Source organism: Ovis canadensis, chromosome 15, assembly GCF_042477335.2.
Source record: "Ovis canadensis isolate MfBH-ARS-UI-01 breed Bighorn chromosome 15, ARS-UI_OviCan_v2, whole genome shotgun sequence".
NCBI classification, from domain to species: domain Eukaryota; kingdom Metazoa; phylum Chordata; class Mammalia; order Artiodactyla; family Bovidae; genus Ovis; species Ovis canadensis.
Window position 1 is genome coordinate 60,589,874 of NC_091259.1, and position 12,340 is coordinate 60,602,213.

The 12,340-nt window shown below is 35.8% G+C and overlaps 1 protein-coding gene across 2 annotated transcripts in view; it reads left to right on the forward strand.

Annotated features, from left to right (window-relative positions):
• PPME1 (protein phosphatase methylesterase 1) overlaps positions 1–12,340 on the forward strand; it is a 51,206-nt gene that overhangs the window by 20,562 nt on the left and 18,304 nt on the right. For both annotated transcript variants that reach the window (XM_069553062.1, XM_069553061.1), the window contains exons 2-7: positions 992–1,085; positions 1,628–1,720; positions 5,470–5,527; positions 5,977–6,028; positions 10,478–10,632; positions 11,506–11,596. In XM_069553062.1, the coding sequence (XP_069409163.1) occupies positions 992–1,085; positions 1,628–1,720; positions 5,470–5,527; positions 5,977–6,028; positions 10,478–10,632; positions 11,506–11,596 (543 nt within the window). The remainder of the gene's footprint in view (positions 1–991; positions 1,086–1,627; positions 1,721–5,469; positions 5,528–5,976; positions 6,029–10,477; positions 10,633–11,505; positions 11,597–12,340) is intronic.

Sequence of the window (12,340 nt, forward strand, 5' to 3'; positions counted from 1 at the left end):
AATTTCCTTCATTACTGGAAAGAAGAGTAGATATGGAAATAAAGGAAGACTCAGGATTTCTTTCTTATATTCCATCCAAAGTTGAAGACATAGGTTGTAAGTAGATATTTATTGATTAGCTTTGTTTTTAAATGATTTAATATTTTTAAATTATACATGGTTCAAAAATAGAAAGATAGAAAGGGATGTGTGTTGAAAATTGTTCCTCTTCACCTCCTAGTCATAGTTCCTCTCCCAGGTTACCATGAGTGTTATATCAGTATACTTCCAGAGATAGTCTGAACATACATAAGGAACTGCATTTATATGTATTTCCCATTTTTACCCATGTGGTAGTATGTGCATCATGTTTGTTTACTTCACAGTGTATCATATCTATAAATAAGGAATTTTATCAATATATAATTGCTTTTTATAACTATTATTTCTCTGTATACCAAAATTTATTTTAATCAGTTACCTGCTGATATTTAGGTTATTTTCAGTTTTTCTCTATTACAGACAATGGTACATTGAATAGATAAGTCATTTCAGTTCTGTGTAAGCTTATCTTCAGATAAATACCCTGAAATTCAAGGTATTGATACGGCCAGTTTGCCATTTGGTTGGGAAATGAAATAGAAGCATGAAAAAATATGGAAGATTAAAGGTACGATGAAGCAATAGTGACCAAAAATTATTGTAGTAGGAACAATATTAAACTGGATTGAAAGGATAGGAATGAGCCTATAGCCAAGAATAAGGTGAGAGAACTTGTGTTGTGTATATACATGTAATATATTTGTGATTAAAATATACTAATAAAATTTCCTAAAATCTAAAGTTTTTATACATATTTGAGCTTTTTAAAACACAACTGTATAAAAACTTCATATCTTTATGAGAAAATATCTTGCTGTTTTCATTTCAGGTTTAATATTTTGATCAAGATTTTATCTTTTTATGCATGACTATGTTTTATTTGTAATCTCTCTCTTTTTCTTGCCCTTAGCCCTGGAAGAAAGCGGGACTTTTCTCCTGTTCCTTGGAGTCAGTACTTTGAGTCCATGGAAGATGTAGAAGTAGAGAATGAAACTGGCAAGGATATATCCTTTGCAAACTGGCTTATTCCTTAATAAATTTATAGTGTCTACAAAGATTTGTGTAGTTGCTAAAATGTTCTTTATTTTTGCTGCTTATTTCATTTTTATTCTGTCTGTTCCTTGCATGACATGGGATGTTACTTGTAAGACTATTAATACCTTATTTGGCTATAATTGTCTAACACATGGCAGGGGATTAAGAATTAAATTCCTGAAACTGATATATCTTTTGAGGGGATGGTTTCATGAGTCAAGTGAGTTGAACCAGTTTAGTGTCTAGAAACCAGGAATTCTGTCCTCATTAGGGCAAAGGGAATAGTTCGGTGTTTTTTTTTCCATTGAAAAAGTGGTCACACAGCTCCCATGCCTCAAAAACAAGTCTGGTGTCTCAGAAACTTCTCCATAAGTGCCTCTTAAGCTTGGAAGGCTGTAGCTTTGCTTATAATTTGGTCCTGTCTGAATTTTCTGATTGGTATCATCATAACTAAGTAATCAAAAATTTCAGTGAGCAAAAGCTTAAATATGTTCTCTTTAACTATTCATACACTTTTCGAGTTTACAAGAGTGGTTCAGAGGGTCCAGTCCTACTCCTTCTGCATGGAGGAGGCCATTCTGCCCTTTCCTGGGCTGTGTTCACGGTAAGTAGTTGATAGTGGAAGTTAATGTTAGTGAAACTATCAGCTGTGCCGTGTAGGGCCACCCAAGATGGACGGGTTATGGTGGAGAGTTCTGAGAAAACGTGGTCCACTGGAGAAGGGAATAGCAAACCACTTCAGTATTCTTGCCTTGAGAACCCCATGAACAGTATGAAAAGGCAAAAAGAGAGAACACTGAAAGATGAACTCCCCAGGTTGGTAGGTGCCCAGTATGCTACTGGAGATCAGTGGAGAAATAACTCCAGAAAGAATGAAGAGACAAAGCCAAAGCAAAAGCAACACCCAGTTGTGAATGTGACTGGTGATAGAAGCAAAGTCTGATGCTGTAAAGAGCAATATTGCATAGGAATCTGGAATGTTAGGTCCATGAATCAAATTGGAAATCAGTCAAATCTAAGGCAAATTGGAAGAGGTCAAGCAGGAGATGGCAAGAGTGAATGTCAACATTTTAGGAATCACTGAACTAAAATGGACTGGAATGGGTGAATTTAACTCAGATGACCATTATATCTGCTACTGTGGGCAAGAATCCCTTAGAAGAAATGGAGTAGCCATCATAGTCAACAAAAGAATCCAAAATGCAGTACTTGGATGCAGTCTCAAAATGACGGTCTCTGTTCATTTCCAAGGCAAACCATTCAGTATCACAGTAATCCAAGTCTATGCCCTGACCAGTAGTGCTGAAGAAGCTGAAGTTGAATGGTTCTGTGAAGACCTACAAGACCTTCTAGAACTAACATACAAAAAAGATATCTTTTTCATTATAGGGGACTGGAATGCAAAAGTAGGAAGTCAAGAAACACCTGGAGTAACAGGCAAATTTGGCCTTGAAGTACAGATTGAAGCAGGGCAAAGGCTAACAGAGTTTAGCCAAGAGAATGCACTGTTCACAGCAAACACCCTCTTCCAACAGCACAAGAGAAGACTCTATACATGGACATCACCAGATGGTCAATACCGAAATCAGATTGATTATATTCTTTGCAGCCAAGAAGCTCTATACAGTCAGCAAAAATAAGACTGGGAGCTGACTGTAGCTCAGATCATGAACTACTTATTGTCAAATTCAGACTTCAATTGAGGAAAGTAGGGAAAACTACTAGACCATTCAGGTAGGACCTAAATCAAATCCCTTAACGATTATACAGTGGAAGTGAGAAATAGATTAAAGGGATTAGATCTGATAGAGTGCCTGATGAACTATGGATGGAGGTTTATGACATTGTACAGAAGACAGAGATCAAGAACATCCCCAAGAAAAAGAAATGCAAAAAAGCAAAATGGCCTTACAAATAGCTGTGAAATGAAGAGACGTGAAAGGCAAAGGAGAAAAGGAAAGATATATCCATTTGAATGCAGACTTCCAAAGAATATCAAGGAGAGATAAGAAAGCCTTCCTCAGTGATCGGTGCAAAGAAATAGAGGAAAACAACAGAATGGAAAAGACTATAGATCTCTTCAAGAAAATTAGAGATACCCAGGGAACATTTCATGCAAAGATGGGCTCAATAAAGGACAGAAATGGTATGGACCTAACAGAAGCAGAAGATATTAAGAAGAGGTGGCAAGAATACACAGAAGAACTGTGCGAAAGAGATCTTTACGACCCAGATAATCATGGTATGATCACTCACCTAGAGCCAGACATCCTGGAATGCGAAGTCAAGTGGGCCTTAGGAAACATCACTGAACAAAGCTAGTGGAAGTGATGGAATTCCAGTTGAGCTATTTCAAATCCTGAAAGCTGATGCTGTGAAAGTGCTGTACTCAATATACCAGCAAATCTGGAAAACTCAGCAGTGGCCACCGGACTGAAAATCTTAGTTTTCATTCCAGTGCCAAAGAATGTTCAAACTACCACACAATTGCACTCATCTCATGCTAGTAAAGTAATGCTCAAAATTCTCTAAGCAAGGCTTCAACACTACATGAACCAAAGCATATTCTAAAACTCTTATCAGTAGTATGGTATTGGCAGAAAGAATCCAGAAATAAGCCATGTATAAAAATGTTAATATAAAAAAATCCTAATGGATTAACTAATGAATTTAAAAAGGTGATAAGAACATTAATATATGGTATGGTGCAGCCACATGAAGTGGAAGCCATAAAAAAAAGGTTAATAAGTTCAACTTTACTGAAACCAAAAATTCCAAGGACTCCAAGCAGGCTCCATGGGGAAAAGATAATCTCTAAAATAAATGATGTTGGGGAAACTGAATAGCTCCATGCAAAACATGTATCTTTTTCACACACACAGGAATATTCAGCCATGAAAAAGAAAGGAATCTTGCCTTTTGCAACCACATGGAGGACTTTGAGCGCATTGTGTTAGATGAAATAAGTCAGATAAAGACAAATAATATATGTTCTCAGCTATATGTAGAATCTAAAAAAGCTGACTTCATAGAAATAGAGATTAGAATGATGATTGTCAAGAGCTAGGAGGTGGGGGAAGTGGGGAGATGTTGGCCAAAGGGTACCAACTCCCAGCTGTAAGATGAATTAGTTCTGGGAATCAGTTAAATGTACAGCATGGTGACTGTAATTAATTATGGTATTCACACTTGAAAGTTGTTAAGAGAATAGATCTTAATGTTATCCACACACACAGGTGATGATTATGTGAGAGGTTGGAGGTTATTGTGATAACCATTTTGCATATACACATGTATCAAATGATCACATCCGGTGCCTTAATATTATATGTCAATAATATTCCAGCAGAGTTGGGAGAAAAGATCATAGGAAACATCCAAAGAGATGACATTTAGATGGCAAATCATATGAGCTTTTTTCTCCTCTCTTTCTTACTAATTTTCCATATTTTTATAATGTGAATATATGAAAAACATTGATTAAAAATAAAATAAGAAAATGTGATTTAAGAGCTTTGATTTGTTTTATGTTATACATTGACTGTTATGTTAGTAGCTTACCTTGGTTCTCATTTTTACTGCTAGTTGTGTGATCCTGAGAAGACAGTTTCCTTTCTCTTGACTTCCGTTTCCTCGTTCATGAAATGTAGGAGTTAGCCTAGATAGTTGTCCTGTCTTTTTTTAAAAGTTAAAAAAGCGTTGATGATGTTTACTAACACTAATTGTGATGTATTACTCTCAAAGAGTCTAGTTCATTTGAGGAAGAAGATCCTCAATTTCAGCTTTGTTTAAACCAATAAAATTGTACTGGCTCATGATATTATGATTTCTTTTTCAATATATTTTTAATTGGCACAAACTTACGTGTACTGCTGCTCTATCTTAAGTGAATCTTTGGTAGATTTTATGACTTGTGCTGCTTTCAAGGTTATTTCATTATCTGAGTGTCATATTTGTGTGATATGCTGAACCAAGATATAGACTGACTCACGGTTCTTACCTAGAGAATTTCCCTTCTAGAATAGGGAAAAGATAACCACTGAGTGTGGATGAAAATCATAGGTGATAGCAGAGTTCAGAGGGGCTTAGCTTAGAGGTGCTTATTTTGTTTCATGGAAAGCTAGGAAGAGTTAAATTTTAAAGAGGGATTTCATATTTTGAAGTTGGGATAGAGCCAGAATGTGTATCAAAAAAACAGTCATTAGTTTAAAATTTTTTCTTTAAAGGGGAATTCCTTTAATTCTCTTGGGATCGTTTATTTCTGATAGCAGTTCACCCAACAAAGTTATCATTAGTAATGGGGAAAGATTTGCTAACCTTGATGTATCTTAATACTTTTCCTTTTCCTCCTAGGCAGCAATCATTAGTAGAGTTCAGTGTAGGATTGTGGCTTTGGATCTTCGAGGTCATGGTGAGTGAAGTTCTTAATTACTCACTGACTCAATGACACATTTGCCAACCCTTTTGAATAGTGTAAAGTATTAAAAAAGTTCACTGGGTCTGGTCATTTCCATTTGGGCATTTTGAGGAAAATCCTAGCTTTTAGTTTTCACAAATATTTTATAAATTCACACACATGTATATCTTGTTGAGAAAATGTCTGCTAATGTAACCAAATTCCAATGCTGGTGGTGTATAAGGAATGTGGAAAAATCTGCTACTGTAATTATCCTCCTTCTTTGCTACTGTAATTATCCTTCATAAAGATATGTCTGTAACAGAAAATCCTTGCTGTGCCTATCATGTACAATTATAAAGTCCCCATTTCATTATCCTTAAGTGAGATTTTTGGAAGACAGTACTCTTGATTTTATCATTTATCTCCTTGGGAATTTTATTTTTAAAATATTTTCTTTTTAGGCGAAACAAAAGTCAGGAATTCTGAAGACCTGTCTGCAGAAACAATGGCAAAGTAAGTAATACTGTTTATACAATCACCTGGCTTACATTACTACCATAAATAATAATATATCTTTATGGCTGTCCTGGTGAGATTGTTGAACAATAAATAACAGAGAACATTTTACTTCTTTTTTTCCCCTCTATATCTGGTGTTTCTTTACTATTTAATATTGAAAGAAACCCCCAGTTTCTTGTTATATTCAGTATGATAGTCATCATTTAAAATGGTGCCCTGAAAATTTTTCAGGGAACAGTTTAGTCTCTGTTAGCTTTTGAAAAGTTTCTTTCTGTTCACAGAGGTGAATAGAACCTGAATATCTACTGGGGACCCAAGCTTGAAAAATAGTTGTTTACAAAAGGCCCTCTAAGGTGTTCTTAAGATATCCTGCCCACATACTTTTTCCAGCTTTATAGTAAGATGGGAACATGGTATTAAAGAATAACTGATTATACCCTGGGCTGCAAAGTAAAAGATGAGTATAGCACCTACAGTGGCTCTCAAACCTGGCCATTCATCAGAATTATCTGAGAAATGATTTAAAGTACAGATCATTCAGCCCTGCCTCACAGCTCTTGAATTCATGCTTCTACCAGTGGGTCTGGGCATTTATATTTTGATAAATTTCTATAGAGGAATCTGATGCAGCCAGTCCCATGACTGGTATTTGGGAACCACTATTCTGTATTGTATGGGCTTCCCTGGTAGCTCAGTAGTAAAGTATCTGCCTGCCAATGCAGGAAACACAAGTTTGATCCCTGGGTTGGAAAGTTACCCTAGAGTAGGAAATGGCAACCCTCTCCAGTGTTCTTGCCTGGAACATTCTATGGACAGAGGAGCCTGGTGGGCTGCGGTCCATGGGGTCACAAAGAGTTGCACATGACTGAGTACATACACATACAATGTTCTATTTTGTAAACAGGCTTTTTCAAGCTACCTTGCTTTTAATACATGGTCTCTCATGTTTTTAATGCATGCTCTCTCAAGTATTTTTTTGGCACCAAAAATACCTTGTCCCTTCTTACTTTAGCAGCTTGAATCTGGATGTAAAAGTTCTGTTTTTCCTTCAGAACCCAAATTCATGTGGCCAAAATTGTATTGTTACAGTAGATGTTATTTATGTGATTTCTATCTTCCAGGCTTTATTAAGTATAAATTAAACATACATTTAGAATAAGTTATTTGTTTCAATCCATAGTGTAAATATTGTCACCTTTTTATCAATGAGGAAATTGGCACAGTAACTAATCATGCGAGGTCACACAGTTAATGGACCTGAACTGTGATCATTCAACCATAGTGCTTGGCAAAGAGAGAGAAATAACAATGTGTGAGAACCATTCCACTCAATAATTGTGTGCCTGAAAAACCATGAAAGGAGAGCCAAGAATCTGCTCCCTCATTTTTCCCTTTGTAATGTGAGAACAATAATGCCTGAAATAATCAAGCATGTAATACCCATAGAAAGATTTGCAGATGATTTTTAAAGGGTACAAAAAAGTGAAATATATCATCTTAAGTGGCCAGGCAGCCAGACAAGGATCTGATAGCTTGACTGACATTCAAGAAGAAATTAAAGAATTGACAATGACCTTAAGGAAATACTGCCTAATCATGTATGAATCTGGGACAATCAGGAGAGAGAAATCGGATAGTAATAAACAAGGAAAGCTTAATATAAAGATTTATTAATTATAACGGGACTGGAGTAATGAGGAATTGGCTAGTAAAAAGTAAGATTTCTAAAGAATATAGGGTTAATTAAGTTGATTATGGGAATCAATGTCACAGTGTATACATGTCAAATCATGACGTTGTACACTTTTTAAATATAATTTTATTTGTCAGTTACATCTCTGTAAAACTGGGAACAGGTTTGAAAAAGAGAAGGAAAGACTAGAAATAGTAGATGTAAGAAGCAGCCACTTCCTATTTTCCCTCAGTCTGAGACAGCACCTGAGTGGAAAAGATTGAGATCCCCTTGTTGGAGAGGGTACTAACGATGACTTACTGAAGGTATAGAAGTCACTTTGATGTTTTGTTGGCAGAACTTGCCAGAAATCTGCCCTTTCGGGTTCAGGGGAAGCTGTTCTCATAGAGTTGTCTCACCAGAGGCACTCTGTAGCAAAATTACCAGGGATGGTTCCAGAGATCTGCAGTACAACATAATGCCTATAGTTAATGATGCTGTGCACTTAGAAGTTTGTTAGGAGGGTAGCTCTCATGTAAAGTCTTTTTACCATGCATATGTGTGCACGTGCGCACACACACACATACACACACACACACACGAACAGCACAAGGAATCTTGAAGGTGATGGATGTGTTTATTCCCTTGATCATGGTGATGATAACAGGAGTTGATCATGGTGATAATAACAGGAGTGTATACTTACCAAATGGTATACATTAATTTATGTACCATTTTTATATACCAATTATACTTCAAAAATCTAGGGAGAATAAAAGAACATTATGGGGAGATGGAGTATTTGGAGAATCCTTGTGTGTTGCAAGAGCTGGTCACTGGAAAAGCTGTGTGTGCTGCAGGTCTTGGATGCTAGACAAGCTACAGGAGCTTGTGGAGTCAGTGCACATCAGGAACAAAACCCTCTCTTTCTGCACTCTCTCCTTTGCCCTCTACTGGCATAGCTTGACATCTTGCCAGCTAGCAAAGGAAAAATATTTAAAGGCCTCATCCAGTTATTGCGGAACATGTAAAAGGTGAATAAGAGCTAAGAGATAATAAGTTGATAACTCACACAAAAAGTTCAAAAGAAAATAAATGGTTAAAACCTTCTGTAAGAGCTGAAGATAATTACCAAGAATCAGAAGAGTCAACAAGTTGGATTCTTACTGAAATAGGTGAAGCAATAAAACATTTATATTGTTTCTGAATTCAATCACTTTGTGAAACAAAAATCTTTAAATGGGCACTTTAATGGGCAGTTGGTGGGTTTTCAAGTAGCCCTGACAGCATGGGTTTTGCCTTTCACATCAACTTAGAACCTAAACTCTATGTAAAATGAAACTCCACTGAAAGTAGAAGAGCCAAGATTCGAGCTCAGCTTACTCTGATACTCCATTTTCTGTTATGTCTGTGATACGCTATACTGCTTTTCAGGAAATGAACTAGTATTAATAAATATGACAGGATTCCCCTAGATAGCATCTACCAAAATTATATATTCAGTTACTAACTAGATAATCTTTCATAGCATCCTTTTATTTTACTCATTATACCTGACAAACCAAAACTTTTAGCCTTAAATTTAACTCTGAGGGAATATTAAAAATTATTTGTTTTTGCTTATAAAATTGAGTGGCCTGCTTATTTTTCATTCACATTGTCTGTAGAGATTACAACTATCCTATTCATATCTACAATTGTTGTATGAGATTTTTAAAATTAATTCCTTCAGAAATAATAACATTTATTTTTGCCATTCTGAATACTTTGGAGAACCATATTTGAAAGACTGTGTCCCTGCATTCACAGCTGCTATATGGCTGACAGTGTGTGAGTGCCTGAGGTATGCAGTGACATTCAACAAGACAAAACTGCTTGAAGTTGCCTGACTGACTCACTCCCAGAAACAGGGCCAGTGGTCTCTAGAGACACACCTTGCTTACTCTTCCTATAGCAAAGAAGGCCCATACACGAATGAAAAACAAAGTTATGCTTTACTTCTCCTTTTCAAAGCTTTGGGGTTTGACTGTGTTAAATAGGTTCACTCGTGATTAAAGACTGGAACAGAAGCCAGTAAAAATTAGCTCTGAACATTTTTCTGGTTTCTCAGAACACTAAATTTGCATTCATACTTCAAGCAAATTTACATGCCAAATTGTAAATAATAATTAATATTTGTATAACACCTTACTCTTTTCAGAGTAAAGTGATGAAAGTAGTCTTTTCACCACTGAGTGTCTCAGTAATCCTCAGAGCAATCCAGAATAGTAATTGATATTCTTATCTTCATTTTATAGATGTTGAAACTCTAAGAGATTAAGTAGCTAATCCAAGTTCACATAGTAAAAAATAAACTAGGTCCACAGTTCATCTTGCAGTTGATGTCAAACCGCTACATTATAATGCTTAAAAAGATTGTTTTCCTGTTTCATGGATAGGAAACTGAGGCATAGAGCCGTTGAATGATTTGTTCAGAGTTTCAGGTTTATTTTCAGTTTAAAATAAAGATAGATATTTATGTAATTGAACTAAACGTGTAGAACAGTGAAAGTGTGATGTAAAGGGAAATCAAAGTTTTAGTTCTTAGCTCTTCTTGTATAGGTACTGGGGACTGTGTTAGGTTTACTTAGGTGCATTTGCAAGATGGTCTATTAGACCTTTACAGTCCTGGGATTATTAGTTACAGACCAAAGGAGATAATTAGGAAAGAAAACTATTTTTACAGTGTTGTTAGTAATAGTCCATGCTTTACTTCCTTCTCTTCTCTGCAGAGATGTTGGCAATGTGGTTGAAGCCATGTATGGGGACCTCCCTCCTCCAATTATGCTCATTGGACATAGCATGGGCGGTGCTATTGCAGTCCACACAGCGTCGTCCAACCTGGTACCAAGCCTCTTGGGTCTGTGCATGATTGATGTTGTGGAAGGTAAGTTTTCTTAGTGCTGACTAAATCAAAATCTTTGATATATTAAAGATATCCATGGTAGATTATTGTTATCTTGTCTTTATTTATTGTTGACTTTCATCTTGAAGTATGTCCCTCTGTCTTTTGTATCTTTTATTTTTAGTGTTATTTTGTAGCAAAGGCATTCCAAGTATTTTTTTATTTGGATATAATTGACATTTAACTTTTCAAATGTACATCATCATGGCTTGATATATTTGTATATTGTGAAATTATCACCACAACATATCTAGTTAACATATGTTATCACACAAAGTTACAGAATTGTGTATCTGTGTGTGTGATGAGAACTTATAAGATCTTAGCAACTTTCATATATGCAATATGGTATTGTTAACTATAATCACCATGCTATACATTACATACCTAGGACTTACTTATTTTATTAGTGGAAGTTTGTACTTTTCACACCTTCACTCATTTTGTCCACACCTCACATTATATAATCATTTTACATGCCATCAGAAACTCGACATAAACATCGTTTATGGCTGCATAATATTTCAATTGTATGTATATCCCATAGTTTTATTTACTGTTTAAAAAGAAACTACCATGTTTTTTCTGATCCAGCCTCAGAAGTCACACTATTGCTTGTGTAAGTTAGCTCTAGTCAATGTGGAGGAACTACTGAATACCAGGAGGCAAAAATCATTGGAGGACATCTTAGAAGGAGGCAATCACATTAGCCTTCTGAATTTTTTTAAACTGATTTTTCCCTCCATGGTCACTTAATTCTGTCATTGAGGGGAGATACATAGTATATAGTTGACTCTTTATGTTGACTCAGAATATGTTAAGTACTGTGGTTAAAATTTTCTGTTTAACATCTAGGTACAGCCATGGACGCACTTAACAGCATGCAGAATTTCTTACGTGGTCGTCCTAAAACCTTCAAGTCTCTGGAGAATGCCATTGAATGGAGGTAACCCACAAATTTATATTATCTATATTTTAAATGTTAGGTTTTAGCTTTTTTATCAGCTCAAGCACCAAGTTGAAGGGAATGGTTCAGTTTCCAAGCCTTAGCTTTGTTGTAATATCATGTATGGAAACATTTATATAAAGAGCAGTTTTAAAAAATAAACGTTTTGGACTTGGCTCAGTTGTCTAAAACCCATCCTTTATCTAATATACTATAGTACCTCCTAGAATCTTAACAATTATGGATTACCTGCTGTCTAGCTGTTCCATCTCTAAGGTGAGATTTTGGACTAAATGCGACTGTAAGGCCTTTTCCACCTCTGATGTGCCATGATTCTAGATTCACTTTCTCTATTTCAGAGAAGGTGGAGAAACAGATGGGTTTAGGTTCCCTTCTCGGCTTTTATTTGCGTTTGGCCTAAATACAAACCCTTTGCTAAATAGTTTTCATAGAAATTACTGATAGAATTGGCTATGGTTTCCACTTAAGTAAAGGCTGTTCAGTCATTAATTTATTCACTAATTCAATAAATTATTTGACCATTTATTAAACACATATTTATTGAACACTTTGTGCTAAAGGGTAATGATGCAAAGATGAGTAAAACACTGTCCCTCCCCTACAGAGATCAGTTTTGGGATAAAATGTCTTCGGTATCCTTTTTTCCTACCTATTCCTCAAAATCCATTTCTACTCCCCTCTCCAGAATACTTCCTATAACTCCTCCAAACCACCCCGGTCATT